This window comes from Eleutherodactylus coqui, chromosome 12 (genome assembly GCF_035609145.1).
Source record: "Eleutherodactylus coqui strain aEleCoq1 chromosome 12, aEleCoq1.hap1, whole genome shotgun sequence".
Taxonomy (NCBI): domain Eukaryota; kingdom Metazoa; phylum Chordata; class Amphibia; order Anura; family Eleutherodactylidae; genus Eleutherodactylus; species Eleutherodactylus coqui.
In genome coordinates this window covers 70,211,505-70,233,634 of record NC_089848.1, presented here as the reverse complement: position 1 = coordinate 70,233,634, position 22,130 = coordinate 70,211,505, and the positions used below count along the sequence as shown (strand labels likewise).

The window sequence follows — 22,130 nt, the reverse complement described above, 5'->3', positions numbered from 1 at the left end:
TCACATGACACTTGCATACGAGTGTGATGAGGATTGCAACTTCAGAGAAGTGATGCAAGGTGTTTTTGAAAGAAAACCGCCTCGCATCTGTGTGAAAAAGGTCCGTTGGCAAGCGCGATATCGGGCCGAGAAACTCGCCTGTGTGAATTTAGCCTAAGGATGAGGAGAAGGCAAGCGTGAATCATTCCTGACCGCAATTATCTTCTTACATTTCCTGCAGGATCCCTTCTTGTCTCCCGACTCATGTGATTTTAAAGCTGATAATTTGACTCTGAAGAAGAGGAGGAAGATGTGTACAGACGTGACCAATCTTCTGAGCTCCTCGACTGAGATTCTGCACAGTCCTCTTGAGAAGCCCCCCCTTCTCTCTAGCACGCCATCCATGGTGCTGACCGCTGTGCCAAGGAAGGGGAACACCTTTGTTAGGCAACTGGCTCTATCTGAACCTTTGGACGATAGTGTGGTCATCAGTGCTGTAGACTCTGATGTAAATGAGCGGGTGCCGTCATCCTGTAGAAACCTCCTTGGGAGGATGACTCGAACACAAAGTGAAGTCACACTCTCACGTAAAGAAAGTAGTGACATGGCAACAACAGCCACCGAAGAAAGTGAGAAAAACACAGTGGAGTTTAAAACCCCCGGAGTTAAGTCACTTGATAAAGGAAGTTTTGGTGCTGGACATGGGTCAGGGGTAAAACGCCTGATTATTCAAACGAGTAACAACGAAAAACTTTCGCCTGTCTGTCTCGTCTCTCCTGAGTCGCAGACTGTTCTCATGAGCGATGCGAAGATGACGTCACATCTCCACGGACATAGTGATAATGTTTTTGGTACCAGCGCTGAACTGTTCTCAAGTGATGACACGTTAAACAAAGAGACCGCTCCGGTCCACCAGGAAAATCGGGAGACGCCGCATCGGCTACACTGCAGCAGTAATGCGATGGTCCATGTACTGAACAACAAAAGTGAGAATCTGGGCGACGGCCCTTCTACGTGGTGCTTAAGTGGATTTTCTCCAAATAAGTGGAAACATTTCAGCAGAAAACAATTTCAGCCGTTTGTCAGATTAAATTCCCAAATTGTGACAAAATATTTTCAGCAGAACAGTAAAGATTTGCTGAATAAGAGCAGTGTCCGTTATGATAGTCGGCCCAATGTTACCGCTCCTGTTATGGACTCCTGCGTGAGTAGTATACAGCCAGTGGTGAGTCTTGATTCAGCCGCAGTCACTAAGTATCTTCTAACGAAGGATGAGGTGTCCGATGACTCAAAGAACATTGATATTTTGCCCAAGACAAAGAAGTCTCCAGTGTTGGACCTCAGCTGCCATATTCCTACCTTCCAGATTATAAATAAGACCCCCCAGATCACAACCTCTGTGCTGAAGAACAAGATGCAGAATTCTGCGGTACCACAGACCGTAGGCACTGGAAGGAAGGTTTGCATCAGTGGCTTTAGTGCCAAGAGATGGGGCACACTCAGGAAAAAAACAGCCACCAAAACTAAGCAGCACCTCTCCTTCCAGGACAGATCGAGAGAGGTGAGGCGACTTTAACTGGTTAGAGGAAGTGATGTGAGATGTGTGGGTGTTACAGGATCCTATGACCTGGTAGCGGTTGATAAAGGGTTTTGGGGTCCTTTTCTGTTTGCATGTGAATCATAATTGTCCTCTGTTTTCTGTTCCTCAGGATCTCTGTGTTGGTGACACACACTCTTCTTCTCTGTTCTCTTCTTCGCTGTTGACAGAATCCTTCATGAACTCTACGGCTGTCATGAATCTCAATTTATCTACGGAATCTCTGACTGGTCGAGACCCTCAGAAAGAACATCAGCGCTGGGCACGACTACGTGCAGCGTTGTCACTCCACAGAAGGAAGAAAGGTTAGGAATTTGTGTAATGTAACACTCGGTGGTGGGAATGGGATGTCCAGAAGGGTAAATGAGTTGTATCCAGCACTGAGCTGCCCTTCTACCATTAAAGGGGTTTTCTAAGCACAAATACTATTGATGACCTATCCTCAGGATACGTCATCAATAGCTGATTGGCCAGGGTTCGCTGCTCGGGAGCCTGGCCAATCAGCTGGACAGATGCATGTTGTAAGCACCACAATACACAGGTCAAAGCGGAAGCTGCTGTTCCGGCCCCTGTGTAGTAGCTGGCGCTTGTAATTGCAGCTCAGCTCCAATTGATTTTAAGGAGAGCTGCGCCTGTAGTTATAAGTGCCGGCCACTGCACAGGGGTCGGAGCAGCTGCTTTCCTCTGAACCCTGTGCATTGCGGTGCTAAAAGCTTGCACCCGCTCAGCTGATTGGCCGGGTTCCCAAGTGGCATACCCCAACCATTCAGCTATTGAAAACCTATCCTGAGCATAGGTCATCAATAGGACACTCTTTGTCAAAAAAAAAAATCAAGCCACTTGCAGGAGTTGTCGTTTTGCTGCGAAACTCGGTATGCTTTTGCACCTCAGGCAGATATACAAATGATTAGAGTTGTGGTGTGATTAGATGAACGGTCTTGTCACCTGAGACCCTAAAAATGGTTTCCCCCTCAGCCTATACAAAGGCTCTTGGAGGCTCCTTGTGTGTAGTGACCTCTTTTTTCCACTTGTGTGGAGTTTGTTGACCACTAGACGCCTTTATGATGCAATTGAAAAGATTTTGCCGCGTTACCAGAGTCTGGGGGGTGGCACATTATTGGAATATAAGAAGCTGAATGATCGTATTGGTGAATTGCCTGTCACCCGGGCCGTTCTGACCAGACTGTTGGGAGGTGTTGGGACCAGTGGATGGAGGAGGGCACAAAAGGCAACCGAGCTCAGGGCGCCCTCAACAGACCACTGGTAGAGAGGATCGTCTGATCATCTGACAAGCATGAAACATTTCCAGGTGCTTGGCTGGAGGACACTTGGTCTCACAGCACCCAATACGTGTGCTGCCTTTGACATCCACCCACTGTCGCCTCTGTTTGCAGTGGTATAGTGAACAAAGAAACTAGAATGCGACAGAGTGGAACCGGGTTGTCTTTAGAGATTAATCCAGGTTTAGTTTGGACACTGACGGCCGTGTTAATGTCTGGAGTCCTATGAGTTAGCGCCTCAATCCTGCCTTTGCTGTGGAGCAGCACACTGCCCCCACTGCTGGTGTTATGCTCTGGGAGGCATCACATACCACAGTCGGTGACTCTTAGTAATGGTATGAGGGACAATGACACTCAGTGATATGTTCAGGACATCCTGCAGCCACATGTGTTCCTCTCATGGCGGCTTGCAAGAGACATTTTCCAGCAGGATAATGCTCGGCCGCACACACAAGGGGGTCACAGAAATGTCCCCACAACATTGTCACACTTCTGTGGCTGCCAGGTCACCAGATTATTATGAATAGAACATGTATAGGATCATCTGGGACACCAATTTCTGCAGCCTACGAGTTTGTACAATTCTAGAGGCTCAGTTACAGCAAATGTGGAGCGATATACTGCCGGATACCGTACAGAACCTGCATGTCTCCATGCCCACCTGTATCATATCTTACCACCAAGCTGGAGGCAGTACATCAGGGTACTAGACCCTCCACGACCGCCTGCATCACATCTTACCAGCAAGCTAGAGGTGGTACATCAGGGTACTAGAGCCTCTATGCCCCCCTGTATGACGGCTTACGTCCAAGCTAGAGGCAGTACAACAGGGTACTAGAGCCTCTATGCCCCCCTGTATGACGTCTTACGTCCAAGCTAGAGGCGGTACAACAGGGTACTAGAGCCTCTATGCCCCCCTGTATGACATCTTACATCCAAGCTAGAGGCAGTACAACAGGGTACTAGAGCCTCTATGCCCCCCTGTATGACGTCTTACATCCAAGCTAGAGGCGGTACAACAGGGTACTAGAGCCTCTATGCCCCCCTGTATGACATCTTACATCCAAGCTAGAGGCAGTACAACAGGGTACTAGAGCCTCTATGCCCCCCTGTATGACGTCTTACATCCAAGCTAGAGGCGGTACAACAGGGTACTAGAGCCTCCCTTTGAAGGTTCAGTTTTCAGCAGTAAATTTATCTTTTTGGTCTGATATTAGAATCACTTACTTATATCAATGTTACAATCCACAGAGAAAGTTTCTTTCCATTCCAATAACTTCTACGGGAGGGATTTTTTTAATTTTGACAATGAGTGGATTTATGCCATTGAAAACTCCTTTAAGGGGCAGCTGAGTCCCAGTGACTAGGTCCTTGTTACTCTTGTCCTTTGTTCTAAAGGCTGATGTAGACACAGCGATTCTTGCTCAAAAATTGCTCAAAGCCATCTTTTGAGCGAGAATCGTTTAGCCTAACTGCGCTGACATCGTGCAGTTTCTGTTAACGATTTGCTGATTGTTCTCTTTCAGCATGCTGAAAGAGAACGATTAGCCTTATCAGGAATTTACAGCGGGATACAGCTGATACTATTGCTTCAGCTGTATCCCGCTCCCTGAACACAGGAGGGGTATGTAGAACACAGCGGTCCAGCTGTGTTCTGCATACCCCGCTCGAAGCGCTCAGCTGTATAACCACTGGGCGCTCCAAGCAGAGAACAGCTGGATGCAGAAGACAAGCGGCCCCACTTGTCTTCTGCATCCCCCGCTCGGAGTGCAAAGTGATTGCTCGGCGTTTGAGCAATCACCTTGCGCTGTAAATGCACACAACGATTATCGCTCAAGACATCTTTTGAGCGATAATCCTTGTTTCTAAACCAGGCTTAAGTCCCATTATTTTGTTGCAGTGTAGATACGGGTCTAGCTGGAGGATAGAGGAGGTTCCCTCGCTTTTAAGCCTTTATTTGCTAGGAATTTACATTAATGGTTGTAGATCGAAGCCGTTCTCTGATAAGTGAGGATACTAATATTGATTGACTCTTTGATTGCTGCTTCTTTGTGTTATTCTTTCCCTCACTAGTCTTATGTCATCTTATCAATCTGTGTCTTCCCTTCAGTTGAAGCTGGATCACCTTCCAGTTACGCACTGCACAGAAATGGAGGAAAGATGTCAATGAACTTCCAGAACTCGTCTCTGGTAATGTGTCTGCACCTTCTAATCATGCTTTTACTTCTATAAGTGTGCCCGTATACACCGCAGAAGATCTGCTGTAACTGCATGCGGACCCCCACTAAGGGCTCACTCACACAGGCGTATGGGGGGGCTACGTATTACACACTATTCAAGCGCGTAATACACAGTACACACAGCAAATACGCCCAATAGAAGTCAATGGGATTTTAGCACGGCATACTAATAATACACAAGACAAATAACTCAATCAATCAGCACCTCTATTAACTTAGTGTTTAGAGTGTAGTAAAAACATGTGGGTGAGTACTCACTTGGTGCTCGGTGGATTTCTCTGGTTAGAGAAACCACCGGCACCTAGTCTCCACGGTAGCTTAAACAACCACCCTGGGTTCGTGATCCAGTCTTCTGGAGAGTCGTCATTGGGGTACAGCCTCTCACTAGGCTGCGTATTCCAGTAAGGTGTAGGCAATATAGCAAAAAAAACCCGCGCTCAGGAACCCATGAGAATACCTATGTGAGTGAGCCCTATTTGCTGGGCAGCACCTGGACTTTCTATGAAGTCAAGGTATCGGCATGCAATTAAAATTGATCCACATGTGGTTATCGCTGACATCCACAATGTGTGCAGGCGCTTTACTCTGACATAAAGGGGCTAATGTTATTCAATTGTCTTTAATTTGATTGTCTGTTTAACCCTTAACTGCACCATGGTGCAAGAGTACAGCAAGGAAAAGCCTGATTTGGGCCCCCATGATGGACATTTATTATATGGTGATCGTATGGGTACAGGAGCTGTGCCTGCATGATCACTACGGGAACCCTTCACCACTGACAGACAGCCAGGCTCCTGTAGTAACGGCTAGCCTTGGCAATAACTCCAATCGTGACTTTTTTTTAACCCACTAAATGTGTATGTAAACATTTAGGCCTCTTTCACAAGGGCAACGCTATATCGCCACGAGAAAATCCCATCAATATCACATTGGTGGGCTTGACAAATAAGCCCTAGCTAAAGAAAAAGAAATTTGTCACGTAAGAGGCGCTGTCCGGCTCCGCTGCATGTTTCCCAAAGCTCCCCGGCACTTGTTTGAAAGCATTGCTTTCTGGTCAGGAGGTTGAACCCCCCCCCCCCCCCCCCTCCCGCCTACAAGAAGCGCTGCCTTTGGTTGTTTTTTCTTCTTTTATGCAGCTAGGGCTTATCTTAGGGCTTTTACAGTAGGATTTCCTACTGTAAAAGTTGAACTGCGCAAAATCTGCATTTTCATGCGATGCATTGCAACAGAGAGGAAGGCTTAATAGGGTAACATGGGCTACAAAACCTTGCAAATTGCAGCAATATTTAGCAACCCAGGATTTTTTTTTTTCTCTCGAAATGTCGCAGGCTACACAACATGACTAATGTAAAGGAACCCATTGGAAAGCATGGGCTTCATATACATGCAATTCGTAGCTCTTTCGCATCGCGAGAAAATTGTGCGAATTTGTCGCCCGTGTGATATCACCCTTAGAGGGACCATAATTAATGGTTGCCAGCCAATATGTTGTCACAGCAGTTGGAAGACTAACAACCAGACCTGCCATGCCTGAATGTGTATCAGGCTGTAGATTGCATGACCGTTGTAAACTCAAAGGGAATGATGCTTTGCTATGCTGAGTATACCAAAGCATTAGAAAAGCAATCAGATGATCACACTGTGACGTCTCATAGTGGGACTAAATTAAAGGGGCTATCCAGTTGCAGTATATGCTTAAGGCCTCCTTCACACGGGCGACAAAGTCGCACGATTTTGTCGCGTTGCTACAAATCGCATGTATGTGAAGCCCATGCCTTCTATGGGTTACTTCACACATGCAATGTTTTGTAGCATGCTACAAAGCAACACAAAAACCTCATGGGTCCTGCGATATGCCCGCAACTCGCGAGGTTTTGTAGTCCATGTTTCCCTATGGAGCCTCTCTCTGTTGCATCGCACGAAAACGCGGTTTGCATGCGATGCAACTTTGACAGTAGCAAATGCTACTGTCAAAGCTATAAACTAAGCCCTAACTGCAGAAAAAAAAATACACATACATCACCTTAGACGTGCTGTCAGCCCAGCCGCAGCTTCTCCTCGGGTCCCGGCACTAATCATCTTCTTCTCTTCTGGCCGGGGATTCAAAAATCCCCGCCTTTTGGAAGCGCTGGCTGTGATTGGCTGACACTTTCCCAATCACAGCAAGTGCTCGATGAATGGCAGTGATTGAACCAATCACGGACATTCTTCAAAGCACTGGCTGTGATTGGCTAAGCGGCAACCAATCACAGCCAGCGCTTCCAGCAGCCGGGGATTTTTCAATCCTCAGCCAGAAGATGAAGAAGATCAGTGCCGGGGCCCGGGGAGAAGCTGCGGCTGCGCCAGGGACAGCCCAGGAGAGGTGATATATGCTTTTTTTTTTTTTCCTTTAGTTACAGCTTATTTTCAGGGTAGGGCTTATATTTCAAGCACCCCCCCCCCCCAAAAAAATCTGACTTTGTAGCGCTACAAAATCGCGGTATTGTCGTGAGAAGATGCAGCGATGCGATATCGCGGCGATGCCGTGTCGTCTGTGTTAAGGGGGTCTAAATGTGTCAAAATGACAAAAGCAGTGGTCACGTGCCATTCTCTTAACATCCCCTCTCAGTTGTTGGGAGCCAGGAAAACAGAAACTGACCACTGCGGATCACCGGGGAACATGATGGGTAATGTAGAACCCCTGCTTTTATTTTACCACATTTTTAAGCCTATAGGTAAAAAAACGGCCAGCAACTGTACAACCCCTTTTAAATAGTTATATATTAATGTAGTTTTATTAAAAGCTACCCAATAAAAGATCTTTTTCCATTAAAGGTGTGTTCTTTTTGTGTGTGTGTGTGGTTTTTTTTTTCTTCTCTGTAAAGGCGCTTAAAAAACAAAAGCAAAAAAACACACCTTTTAAGGAAAAAAAATCTTTTGCTGTGTAGTTATGGCTGCAATCTTCACAACCCGAATAATAAAGTTAAACCCATCAAGTTAACCAACCGTTCAAGATGTAAACAAAATATGTAGGAACTGCTGAGTTGCTTTTTCTTTTAACCCATGTTCCCATCTGAAAAAAAATAGTCAAGTCCCATGCATACCACAATGATACCAATGAAAATGCATCCCGTCCCACAGATAACAAGCCGTCATAAGGCCACATTGACAAAAAAGTTAAAGGGGTTTTCTAGGCAAATGTAATTGATGACCTATCCACAGGGTAGGTTGTCCATAGTTGATCGTCTGGGGTCCGCTGTGCGGGACCTTGACTGTTTAACTATTCAGCACCTGCTGTCACTGGGAAAACACAAGGGGTACAGAGCGGAATTAGATCGCCCAGACCCCTGTGTAGTGGTAGCCCACTGTCATTTAATGGGAGCTGCGCCAGCAATTTCCAGGTCTGGACGCTACACGGGTACAACAGGGTACCAGAGCCTCCATGCCCGCCTGAATCACATCTTGTATCCAAGTTAGAGGCAGTACAACAGGGTACTAGAGCCTCCATGCCCACCTGTATCACATCTTGTATCCAAGTTAGAGGCAGTACAACAGGGTACTAGAGCCTCCATGCCCGCCTGTATCACAGCTTGTATCCAAGCTAGAGGCGGTACAACAAGAGGTCAGTTTTGCCCAATAAATTCTCCTTTTGCTCTGATATTGTAATCACTTACTTATATCAATGTTACAATCACACAGAGAAAGTTGCATTGCATTTCAACAACTTCTATGTATTTGATTGTAAAAACAAAAATAAATGAGTGTACGTCAAAACTGAGAAATTTTCACTTGATACAGCGGGACGTTGAGTTTGTGTCAGTTTTTGCCGCCCTGATATGACTACTGAGCTTTGGAAGGCTCGATAATCAATTAGTTGGAACTCCTATTAGCTTGTCTTATCACGGGGTAGTCTGCCAGTCACCAGATGTGACTAGGAAAGCTAGTTGCTATTCTGATGCTGCGTCTATAGGGAACGATTATCGTTTAAAAAATCGTTCGATAGCAAGCGAGAATCGTTCGGGCTAAACGTGAGCCAACGACTCCATGTTGAACGAGAATCATTCACTTCTTGTCGGTTGTTCAGTTTTAGCCAGGATAAAAATCAATGTTTGCTCGTTCACTTGTTGCGTTTAAAAAGTAATCATGCAGTGTTACATGTAGGAATGTGGAATGCTGAGCGAGATGTAAACTATTCTCAGCGATCAATCTGCCTGTCTAAACAGGCTGCACGAGCGAGCTGATGATGACGTCACCAGCTGGGTCACTCGTTCGGTGTAAAAGGAGTTAAAGGGACGTGTTCATTAACCTCCCAGCAGTCAAGTGGTGCACGACTTTCCAAATTTCTTACATTTGCTTTTTTTTCTGTTCTCAGCTGTTACTGTCACCCTTTCAGTCGTCGCTCTCTACACACGAGCTCACAGATGCTGAGAAGGTGTTTGCTGAATGTCAGCAGGACAAGCCCATCCCGTTTTACCAATGTCTCACTCGGGATCAGCTGAGCCGCTGTCAGAAGGTGGGAGAAGGGGTGTACGGTGAAGTATTCCGGACCCTGCGAGGGCGCAAGCATGTAGCTCTGAAGGTGAGTTGTAGTCTGGAGAGTGCCGACATAAGAGAGTGGATTGTAATAGAAAATCATAAAAGGTATAAACAATGAGCAGCTCACAGTCCAAAGCTGTATAGGCAAACCTCTTATATCCTAATCATCCTGCAGGGGAAATGACCAATGGATTCACAGCCACACCAAAAACCAAAATGTGTGTAGGGCTGCTTCCATAAATCACTATTGCTGGCTTTCAGCTAAATTGCGCTTGCTTATTTGAGGTAACTCCATTATTACCTTGTGAGTGGATTCTGGTTGGATATTTAGAATCACCTCTTGCTCCAAGTGACTAGTATTGGGATTGTGACTGGACAGTGGAGCGTTGTGGCAACATGTAGCTTTTGCTCGGGAGTCACTGTGGTTTTCAGCCATTACATTGAAAGGTGTGAAATTCACAGTGAAAATGCACAACAGAAATTGACACGCAGGTCCTAAAATTTGCACCACATGTGATTTTCTGCATGTAGATGAAATTTGTAAAATCTGATCCACTTGCCTGGTACTGTAATCCGCCGTGAATTTCAGCTGTGCAAATAGACGGTAATTCCACACGGGACAGAATTGCTGCAGATTTTACCTAAGGATTCTGCACTGAATTCCAATTAGAATAGTTCTCCACGTTGGACAATCCATACTTGTTAGAGGGGCCCCTGGTAGAGACCAGCTGCTATGGTGTCTGTCATAGAGAAAGGGTGATCCGCTCCTCTATATCAGCACACATAGAGATACAGGACAAGGATATCTTATATGTCTCACACAGTACACATAGGGAAGTGGGATGTCAACTTCTATATCTCTCCCATACACAGCAGAAAAGAGGAGGTCCTATTCCCCTATCTCTGTCACACACACAAGCAGCATGGAGGATATTATACAGCAGTACTCAGTAGTGTAATTTTGAATGCAGTACTTAGGTGAGATAAAACACTTACTAGAAGTTGGAACCCACGTATCTCTGTGAATTTTATCCTCCTCTGTCTTCCCCAAGCAACTCTTCTCCCTCCACTGCCCGTAGGCATATTAGCACTAACTGCTTAGGTTAAGCAGCGCTGCTGATTAGAGCCACCTGATTGGCTCTTCGGCACCACGTGACTACACAGCGTGCACGCGCATTGCCTTCAGCAGCTGTGCACTACACAGTACAGTTAAGCAGACGTGCACTACACACTACACTTAAGCAACACGGGGTTAGGTTTAGGGTTAGCTAAACCTAACCCTAAACCTAACCCTAAACACTAACCCTAAACCTAACCCTAAACCCTCAAACTAACCCTACACCTAAACCCAACCCCGTGTTGCTTAAGTGTAGTGTGTAGTGCACGTCTGCTTAACTGTACTGTGTAGTGCACGGCTGCTGAAGGCAATGCGCGTGCACGCTGTGTAGTCACGTGGTGCCGAAGAGCCAATCAGGTGGCTCTAATCAGCAGCGCTGCTTAACCTAAGCAGTTAGTGCTAATATGCTGCCCGTAGACCTCTGTGGACAGCATGAGGCAGCAGCAAGCAGAGACCCACTTCCTGTAATGTGTTTTTACTGCTACAAGCAGACTTCACATAACAGACAGTGGACAGCAAGTTAAAAGGAAAGCAGACCCCTAGTAGCTAGCATTGTTCAGCACAAAAACATTGTTTTAGGTAAATAATGTTTGCTAGTTATCATATTGGCTATCACATAAGATCATAAAGGTCCCCCAGTAGGAACCCCCAGTGAGCAGTTGTAATTTGTGGGGAAACCTGAAAGTAAGTGTTCAATTTCTCTACTGCCCCCACAGGGAAAATAAAGCATTACATACAGTGCTCATTTACTTCAATGGTTGTATAATACAGGACAGGTCCTCCAGAGAGTCCCCTTATACCCGCTCACAATTCCCTAATATGGGTTTTAAAGCGGTTTATTTCCCTTTTAGGAGAAATCAATGTTCCAGTATCCTGCAACTTTCTGTTCTGTTTGAGGCTGAAATCACGCTTGTAGACACAAAAGTGGATACAAGAGAGGAGATATATTAGTTTTATCTTCATACTTTTCCTTCTTTTGGGGTCCGATCCTGGCTTGCGGCATGTGTGATTCCTACCTACAGTAGAGAGAGCTTCAATGATCAGTCCAATGGCCATGTATCTCCAGGTGCAATCCCAGTACCTGCTGCCCCCTAGTGATGAGGATGCTGCTGCACGATGTATCAGAACTGTCCAGATCCTGCTTTTCCATTTTTATTAAGGAACCTCCAATTTCATGCTGCTTCTGAATGACTGTGACAGAACAAGCTTATGAAACTTTTTTTTCCCTACCAAATTGTTTTTGTCTCACTCACCTGACCAATGGCAATAAGCAGGAAAGTATTCCACATACTATTGTGCTACTAGTATAAATCAGACGTGTAGATTTGGGTAATGGCGGCTCCCTGCTAGCCATATATTGACCGCTGTCATGGACATTGCTACTTAGGTTAAAAAAGATTCAGCTGATAGATTCTGAAGAAGCAAAACAAAACCCTTCCAATTAAAAAAAAACACAAAGTCAACAGAATAATTGTGTTCAATTCTAACAAGTTTTTTGGGACAAGTGTTGTCTTTGGTGTGTGCCTGGTGCACAGAGGGGCTGCTAATCTGTCCTGGATGATACTGTGTCCTGTCCACTCGCCATGACTCTGAACTCAGCTATCAATTTGTTCTCATAGGTCATCCCCATAGAAGGATGCCAGAAGGTTAATGGAGAGCATCAGAAAAGTTTTGCAGAAATTCTCCCAGAAATCATCATCTCCAAGTGAGTATAATTTGGGCTCCTTTCTAGGATTTTTGTCACATGTTTGGTTGGTATAAGTGAATGCATGGGCTCCTCACCCTTCATATAGCCCTGATATGTGCATCTCGAAGCTTCCTTCCACAGCAAAGGGATGCTCTGCATAAGCTCATAGGCTGTTGAAGTTGGCATCCCAGATGATCCCATCCATGTTCTATTGGCAATAAATCTGATGACTGGGCGGCCATGAAAGTATGACCATGTTTGGGGACATTCCTGTGACCCTCTTGTGTATCCTACTGGAAAATGCCTCTTCAAAGCCATCATGAGAGGAACACGTGGTACACATGTATGTTGGGGTCTTCATATGTTTCCCTTTTTGTTGCAGGGAGCTCAGCTTATTGAGTGAAGGAGAAGCCAACCAGACCAGCGGCTTCATTCAGTTGCATATGTGAGTTCCTCCCCGTGTCCTTTTGCCTTTTCTCTGTTTTCCAGTGTTCTGCTTCCTGCGTGCTGTCCTTCACTTCTTGTGTTTTGTCTGATGGTCATTATGAGTAGAGTTGGGGTTCACTCACACAGGTGTATATTGTCGGAGTATTACACGCAAAATACGCAGTGCCATTGATTTACATTGGACCGTTGAGACTTGTGTTTTTCATGCGTGTGTCAAAATGCAGCATGCCCAATTTCGTTGCGTATTAAGCACATTACAGCACATTAAATTGACGACATCCGTCAGGAAATAACTTCCCAATCCCAGACTAGCCCTGACCCTAGTCTTGTCAGCGCTGCATCTAGCACCTGCTCACTGTACTCAGACCAACGACAGAGGAAGAAGTCTCCAAATTGCTCTTCTCTGCTCGCCCCACCACCTGCGCTAGCGACCCTCTCCCGTCACACCACCTCCGATCCCTCTTCCCGGTGGTCATCTCCAATCTCACCACTATATTCAACCTCTCTCTAACCTCAGGCATCTTTTCCTCTTCTCTCAAACACGCAATCATATCCCCACTGCTAAAGAAGCCAACTCTTAACTCGACTGATACTGCCATCTACCGACCTATCTCTAATCTCCCCTTCATCTCCAAACTGTTAAATGTTATAATCCACCCTCCTTTTTTCTTCCTGCTGTCAGGAAGAAAAAAGGGGGGTGGATTATAACATTTAACAGACTGATTCATTGCATTCATTAAGGCCATTGGGAACCAAGGTACATAATTTGAAGGTCCAATAAGCCTCACATTGCCTGAGATGTAGGGACCTATAAGAGATTGTGAATGTGATTTGTTTGACCGGAGTAATGCGGAGAAGCTTAAAATCAGCCTTATGAGCTACTCTAAAATGACGAGATATACTTACGTAAAGCATATTTGTTCAGTACGTTGGATCTATGTTTGTTGAGACAAGCACATAGGACTGTATAGTCCTGCCCATGTATTGTAGACCCATTGTCAGACCCACAATTTAAAAATGACCAAATTGGGAAGTTCTCAGAACAGACTGTAGAACTAAAATAATCCCGCCTGTGGGAAATACTAAAACAGCATAAACAGCGAGCTTTGCAACATATAAAAGAACCAATCAAAGAGGGTAATAACGAAGCAGACTGAGCTGGTGGTGCCCTACATACTAAAGAAATATGCTTTGCATTGTGTATCTTGTTATTATACAGTAGCTCATAACTCTGATCTTAAGCTTCTCCGCATTACAGCCCGTTTACACTAATAGATGATCGCTCAAACGACAGTTTGAGTGACAGTGTTGAGCGATCATCTATGCATAACTCTAAGTGGCTAATTAGCTACTAAAGAGTTAATGTAGGCGGAGCAGGATACCTCCACGATCACTACGAGAACAATGCAGCTGTTTTGCATATGCAAACAGCTGCAGTGTTCTCTGAGCTTTCAGCTGGTGTCCCGCTGAGAACTGCCAGCGGGATACCAGCTGAGAGAATCATATTAGCGCTGCCGACTGAGATATTATTGTGCGCCACTGATAAGAGTTATCACTCATTTCTAGAAAATTAGAAATGAGCGATTGAACAAAAAGTGCACGATGGGCAGGTGCTCAGACGCAACGGTTATCGCTCAAAAGACGGCTTTTGAGCGATAATCGTGTCTAAATGGGCCTTTACTCCAAATCCCACTCAAAATCTCTAATAGTTTCTGACACCTTGGGCAACGTGAGGCCTATTGGACTTTCAGATTAAGTCGCCCCGACACTCATCAATTCTGTATGTTGGCTTACAGGGTTAACCCTTTTCCTCTCACCCGCAGAGCTCACTGTGTTCAGGGTTCATATCCCCAGGAGTTGCTTTCTGCTTGGGACACATTTGCTGAAGACAAGGGGACAGAGAATGAGCGGCCCGGTAAGAACAATGTAACCACATAACTACAAATTAGACAACACCCCCAAAGTAACTGCTGTCCCAAACATGGGGTGCAGCTGCTCTAACAGTATTGTGCTTTGTTTGCTTCATTTTCAGGTCCCTTATCTCCCTTGCAAAATTAATTTGCTTGTAGGAAAGTTCTTCCAAAGTCTATAATTTGAGATTTGTATAATCTTCCTATGCTTTTTTCTTTTTCTCAGATTTTTATGATCCTTGTATCTTATCATGGCCGCCAGTATTACATTTATTGGGCTTTACAAGTAACAACAAGACAATCCCAATAGACATGTGATGTTTAAATAGACATAAAATAAATGCTGAGCGAGTAGCAAACAATTTTCTTTTGTCGTTTGCTTGCAATTAGACAAAACGATTATCATTCACTTTCGCTCGTTGGAACAATTTTTTAAACTATAATTGTTCCATCTAATGGCGCCCTAAAAAAAATATACATCCCCGGACTTGGTGTGTTGGTTTTTTAAATCAATAAGCTCAGCTTAAAGGACTCAAAGTGGCTGACAGATTCCCTTGGACTCATTCTTTTGAGATATTGGATATCTGCACAGGGAAGACTGTGCCACAGCTTTGTCCAGTTCCATAGATGGTGTCTAGTCAGGGTTACTAAAGTAGCCAGGCACTTCATATGCAATATTCCCCTTACCTAACAGTAACATTAATGTGAAGTTCACAATTGGGCTAAATCTAGGAAGAGTGTTGTATGCAGCAATATAGGAAACCAGGATCACACACGTATGAGGATCTAAGTCAATGGATCTATGAAGGGAAAACTGTGATGAACATGGGGAATCGTCAAATCTTGGTCTTGAACATCCGTAACAAGTCAAAATTTGATTCCCTATAACCGTTATCTCCAACCTGTATTTCTCCCGCTGTTGCAAAACTACAATTCCCAGCATCCTCTGATAGTTTTGCAGCAGTTGGAGAGCCATCGGCTGGAGATCACTGCTTTATAGGCTGCTGTTTTAACCCCTTAAGGACCAGACTGTTTTGTACCTTAAGGACCAGACACTTTTTAGGGATTTTACCCATGTGGCAGTTTTACTGCCCTATTTCTTTTCCTTTAGCTACTAAAATAATTTTTGCTGCGTTTTATTTCCGTGACATATAGGGCTTTTTTAATATCTTTGTAACTGACTTTCAGTTTTATTAGGGATAAAAAATCTTTTCAAAAAAGTTTTTTTTTAATTTTTAAATTAGTGTATTTATGCTAAAGTAATGGGATTCTCATTTTGTTTTGGACGTTGTGATATATAATATGTATGGTTTCGGATTGAAGGGTGCACACGGCAATGGTTTTGCTTTGTGTTTGCTTTGGATGATTTTCTTTTTTATGTATATATTTTTATTTTAGTCTATAACTCATTTTTACTTATTTATGTAACTATTTCTTTTACCATCTATGACCCCCCATGATATCATATAAGACCTATGGGGGACATTCACATTGTCTTTTTTTTTTTTCATTTGATACTTTTCCACTGTAGCTGGGACATCCATAGGAGCCCCAGTGACAGGGGAAAACATCCCCTGTAGTGACAATAGTCACTAGCCGAGCTGTGACAGGTGAACCCGACGGTCACCTGATCACCGGGTCGCATAGTGGAAGACACACTTCCATTTTCTCTTCTTAGTACATGATGCTCATTGAGCACTATGTACCCGGGAAAGGAGAAGGCAGAAATGGTTACAAATCACATCTCCCTTTTCCTCCGGGTTCTCAGCTGTGACTAACATATGACAACCCAGATAAAGATAATAGTAACTGGCAGCAATCGAGAGTGTAGAAAGATACAAAAAGTATTTATTTACCCCATTACATAGAATAATAGCGACATTTCGGTCAAGTGGACCTTCCTCAAGCTTGAGGAAGGTCCACTTGACCGAAACGCCGCTATTATTCTATGTAATGGGGTAAATAAATACTTTTTGTATCTTTCTACCAGTTCCTATTATCTTTATCTGGACTGCATTTGTGGAGCTCGCCTGGTTTGGGCTCCGTTACTGGCGTTTGCACTTTTATTGCCTGACTCTATTAGAGGACTATTGCAGTGCTGCTGGGAATCGATCTCTGCTTTTGGTAACATCTGACAACCCGACCTGCTCCTTCTTGATTGCAAGAGCAGAGGCTTTTATCCCGTGCTGTACATCTGCAAAGGATTAAAGCACAGGCCCAAGTGCCGTAAATTTACAAGGCTTGGTCCTTAAGGGGTTAAAAGGAATCTGTTCCCTCCCTTCAGCACCATAAGCTAAGTTATGGTGCTGTTAATGGAGGTGACAGTGAGACAGGCGATGTATTGTCATCACCCGGCTCCCTGTCATTTTCCCTAATAGCACAATAACTTGGTTTACGGTGCTGTAGGGAGGTGACAGGTTACTTTTGAAGAGCTTTGTTTTCTGTATTATTGTATATTGCTGTGTATCTTTACTTTTGTCTTAAGTCATTTCTTCTCTGCCTGCAGACTTGTTTGGACCTGAGCAGCTCTTCATGATTCTGGAGTTTGAGTTTGGTGGAGAAGACCTGGAGTGCATGAGTTCCAGGGTGAGCGCTGATGACATTGTAACTTTACTGTAAACTGAATGCCACATTAGAGAGGTTGAAGACGTAAGACTTGACATGTAAAAACTTCTTTGGATGCATCTATGTTGCCCATAGGAGCCAATCAGCTCTGCCACTGTGTAAGAACAGTTTTTTCCCCCTTTCCTTGCTTTGGCCATTAATGGTCCATCATTGTGTCCCTTTTACAGTTGCCTTCTGTGGCTGCTTCCCGCAGTATCCTGCACCAGGTGACTGCAGCCCTGGCTGTGGCAGAAGAAGAGCTGAGATTTGAGCACAGGTATTTGCCCTGTTATCGGCCATTCTTGTCCTTAAATGTCCCCATATACTGTATGTTTAGGGTCTGCCCTCAGCTGCCACCATGCTGCCCACCATCTAACTTTTTTTTTGTTTCTTTAAGGGATTTACACTGGGGTAATCTCCTGATTGAGAAATCTGTTTCATGCACTATGTCAGTGTCTTTGAATGGTGAGATTTTTGATATTCCCAACGCTGGGGTACAAGTGAAGATCATTGACTATACTCTGTCTCGGCTGGATAAAGGTTCGTGGGCCAGATTATATGTAGTTGCCCTTGAATGCAGAAATGACTATTGCTTTCACAAACCTACTTTGTCTTTGCTGCGTTTTTTCAGATGGACTCACAGTGTTCTGCGACCTGTCCACGGATGAGGAGCTTTTCATGGGAGAGGGAGATCTGCAGTTTGAGGTTTATAAAATAATGAGACAGAAGAACCAGTAAGTGACTGTGGAGGATGTCTTATCTGTGGGGGATGGATGTCCTCAAATCCATCCTTTCTATAAGTAGCTGCTGTACTTCGTCCTCAAGTCCACTCCTTCTGCCAGTGTCTACTCCTAAGGTGTGACTTGTCCCGGGTCCTCTGTCCACACGGCAGGAGTCATCTTTTTATGTCTTTTCTATATCTTATCACCTCTACCACTTTAGTGTCTGTTACAAATTCTGGACTTCTCAATTGTCTTTAATTACAGCAAGTTAAACTTATTGGCAAATTGCAACAGGGAGGAGGATGAATGAGGACTCCCAGCTTGTATATGTGCAAGTCTTAAAATGTACAGTAATAGCAGAAAACTATTTATTTTTCAATTAGGCAACCAAAAAAATGTTAGTTGGCTGTTAATTTTTTTTTAGACTCTTGAGCCAAAGGCACCCCCATCTTATATTTTGAACTATGAACATTCTATAATGGAGAACATTTTTTTGAATTTGTAGTAATTCAATGCTAGGAGGTCCACCAGAGCCGTGACTCTCTTCAGTAGACACAGGAAGGCCCAATGTCCACGGGCGGATTTGATTTGCAGATCGTTTGATGTGGAAAACAAATCGCAGCATGCTCCATTTCAGTGCGGACGGGCTCAATAGAAGTCAATGGGTGTGGATGATCTGGAGTGCATCCGCAAATAAAATTTCCAACTATAGTCCACCATCGGCCATCATGAACGATCATTTGCTTTAATTGTACAACCGATGGTTGCCCAAAATGGCCTAAATTGCCCATTTTGGACAATATTTCTTTCAAGCGTATGTCCAGCTTTACTCATCAGTTGAGTGACTGACTAGGAGAGAAGGGTGCTTGGGCAATTATGAAATGACATGCTGTATAAATTAGTGGCCCTCAGGTTAATAATGAACATTGCATGTCCCGTTTTAGAGTCTTGTTGTTCATCAGGGTCCAGGCTACACTCATCCTAATGTCCTCCTTCTCCTCAGGAACGTCTGGTCCTCTTATAAACCGTATTCCAATGTCCTGTGGCTTCACTATCTGTGTGATAAGCTTCTTAGTGAAGTCAAGTATATAAAGAAGCCAACATCTGCCCCTCAGCGCCGGGAGCTTCGCAGACTCCAGGATTTCAGGAGAGAGGTGCAGCAGTTTGGATCTGCTACAGAAGTGCTGAAGAGAAGCCGCCTGTTTAAGTGAGCCCAAACCCTGGAGCACAGTCATAAGTCTTCTGAAGTCAGGAGATCCAAGAAATTTACAAATCCTGGTCTGATGTAAACTGTGACCTGTAGTTGCATCCTCCAGAAGAAGGGGTGATTTGGTGGTGATGCCAGGAGGGTCCGCTACACATGGTCCATAGTGGATGTGGCTCGGAGAGGCTGGGCTGCTTGATTTTATTTAATCTTTTCGTTATAGTTAAATGCCCTTGAAATTTTATGCTCTATTCTTCCGTTATTTAGCTTCTCTTGCTTCTGGAGTTTATCCTCTGGCACCAAGTATTACATTAAAAGGGTCAGCCACATGAGGAATTGCTGCTTATAGACATTAAAATCCACCTAGAGCAAAAAATGGAAAATCCAGAGTCCAAGCGTATAACATCTACTGGCCTGGCCCATTGCATTGGATATTCTACCGCTCTAGGCTTTGTGTCCTATAGTGGAGCTGTCTGGCCAGGCTCTAGCCTAGGACTTTATACCTGTATTTTTATCAGCCGCGGTGTAAAAGTTGGGCTTCTTTCCTCTCCTCTACAGCTCAGCAGCTCGTCAAAATCAGCTCTTTCACTTCTAATATTCTAGATTTCTCTGGTTATATTTTTAAAAAAATGATAAATAAAAGACTTTTGCTTAATTTGCATCATAAATGGAACTGTACCATAACTGAATCACAATCTAATTGTTACTCCAGACTTTTAATGTTTTATGTACACAGAGCATAATGCTAAATGCCTTACATTCACACTGGGTCAGTGTGAACATACTGTAATTTATAAAGCGTGAATATAAATTTAACCTGTTTCATAAAAGAAAATATATATTAATGGTATCCTCAAATATTGCACTTCTTTGACTCAGCATAAAATAAGCCTATATCTTGCAAAAGGCACCTCTAAACCAAGCCACCCACAGTTCTAGTCAATAAATCAAAAGTCCAGTGCCCATTACAGACAACTCAAACTGCCCTCTCACAGCATACAGTTGCCACACACAAAGTCCAAGGTTCGGACCCGCAAGTTTTATTTCATATGTTCTCAGGTCTTATAAAACAAGTACTGGGCAGTGGCAATCAAAATTACTCAATCCTCATTGCAAGTTAGATTTATTTGCCAAACTTACACATCCCCTCCCCCCGAAGAGCTTAGATTGTTTTTCACTGGTGTTTTTTATACAGCAGCAAGCATCGTTAGGAGGTGGAGTGGGGCCAGTGATCGTTCCGGCCCGCCCATCTCCATTTGCAGTAAGTTAACGCCTGCCTGTTTACACTGCACAATCCGTCGTTCAGTTTTCTGCATGCAGAAACTGAACGACGAACAAGAAGTGAAAGACTTCTCGTTCATCGTTTAGTTGGTGCATGAATTTACACTGAACGATTATCGTTCGGATTCTCGCACGATCGTGGAAATTCGAAAGGTAATCATTCTGTGGAAAAGCACCTTTAAATAGCTCAACACAACTAATATAATAAGTGGTTTCTCTAAACTCAAGCAAACTGCCATAATGACTGCTGCAGTTTCAGAATTATTCAATTCCCTGAATAGAATCCCTCATAAAAGCACAGATTTGCAAGTCGGGTATTATCTCAAGCACATCTGATACAACTAGTCTAGAGTTTTATTAGTTGCATCAGGTGTGTTTGAGATAAAAGGTATCAAATGAATATGGGCTGTCTACGGCTTTGTTGTCTGTGAGGTTTGATTGTATGTTATAATATGGTAAGAGCCTGGTCCAAAAAGGTTAAGCGTTTATTGCCTTGCACAAACAAAGAAAATAATACTAAAAGATAGCAAAGACACTGTTTCTAGAGATACAGTTGGAAGCAGAGTTGGCAAATTCAAAGTTAAAGGAACACTGGAACACTGGCTCTACTTCCTATCAATATTTGCAGATGATACAAAACTATGTAAAGAAATTAACACAAAAGAAGACAGAATGTGGTTGCAAGAGGATCTGGATAAGTTGGGAGCAGGAAAGTGTAAAATTAGGTTTACCACTGATAAATGTAAGGTTCTGCACATAGGCAGAGGAAATACATGTCTACATTACATACTAAATGGGAAATCACTGGGTAACACTGACATGGGAAAGGACTTGGGGATTCTAGTTAACTGTAAGCTTAACTGGCGCAACCAGTGTCAGGCAGCTGCTGCCAAGGCAAATAGGATCATGGGGTGCATCAAAAGATGTATAGAGGCACATGACGAGAACATTGTTCTTCCTCCTTACAAGTCACCGGTCAGACAGCACATGGAATATTATTTACAGTTTTGGGCAGCGGTACTCAAGGAGGATATATCAGAGCTTCAGTGGGTACAAAGGCGGGCAACTACAATAATAAATGGAATGGGCGGACTACAATACCCAGAGAGGTTATCAAAATTGGGATTATGTAGTTTAGAAAAAAGACACAGCCGAGGGGACGACCTAATAGCTATGTATTATATATCAGGGGGCAATACAGAGATTTCTCCCATGATCTGTTTATACTCAGGACTGTGACTCTTACCAAGAGGGCACCCTCTACATCTAGAGGAAAGAAGGTTTCTGCACCAACATAGAAGGGGGTTCTTTACATGTCATATAGTATCCAGGGATTATTCCGATTGCCAGATTGGAGTCAGGAATTTTTTTCCCCTTAAATGGGGAAAATTGGTGGGGAAAAAGTGTGGTTGGGGGGGGGGGGGTTAATGAGCATTAAGGAGCATATGCCTTAATTTTTGAAAAGAAATATAATTTTTGATGCTGACCATATACAAAAAGGAACTGGGACGTTGTAAAAGATAGATGATAACTGTTAATCAGAGCAA

The 22,130-nt window shown here is 44.0% G+C and overlaps 1 protein-coding gene across 3 annotated transcripts in view; it reads left to right on the top strand.

Annotated features, from left to right (window-relative positions):
• The window catches only part of HASPIN (histone H3 associated protein kinase), a 36,999-nt gene extending 17,029 nt beyond the window's left edge, over window positions 1-19,970 (top strand). For all 3 annotated transcript variants that reach the window (XM_066585092.1, XM_066585093.1, XM_066585094.1), the window contains 12 exons: window positions 221-1,540; window positions 1,689-1,881; window positions 4,967-5,046; window positions 9,448-9,654; window positions 12,348-12,433; window positions 12,798-12,860; window positions 14,686-14,777; window positions 17,279-17,358; window positions 17,565-17,653; window positions 17,774-17,916; window positions 18,008-18,110; window positions 19,102-19,970. In XM_066585092.1, coding sequence (XP_066441189.1) covers window positions 221-1,540; window positions 1,689-1,881; window positions 4,967-5,046; window positions 9,448-9,654; window positions 12,348-12,433; window positions 12,798-12,860; window positions 14,686-14,777; window positions 17,279-17,358; window positions 17,565-17,653; window positions 17,774-17,916; window positions 18,008-18,110; window positions 19,102-19,309 — 2,664 coding nt within the window. In that variant the 3' untranslated portion in view covers window positions 19,310-19,970. The remainder of the gene's footprint in view (window positions 1-220; window positions 1,541-1,688; window positions 1,882-4,966; window positions 5,047-9,447; window positions 9,655-12,347; window positions 12,434-12,797; window positions 12,861-14,685; window positions 14,778-17,278; window positions 17,359-17,564; window positions 17,654-17,773; window positions 17,917-18,007; window positions 18,111-19,101) is intronic.
• The last annotated feature ends 2,160 nt before the right edge of the window (window positions 19,971-22,130 follow it).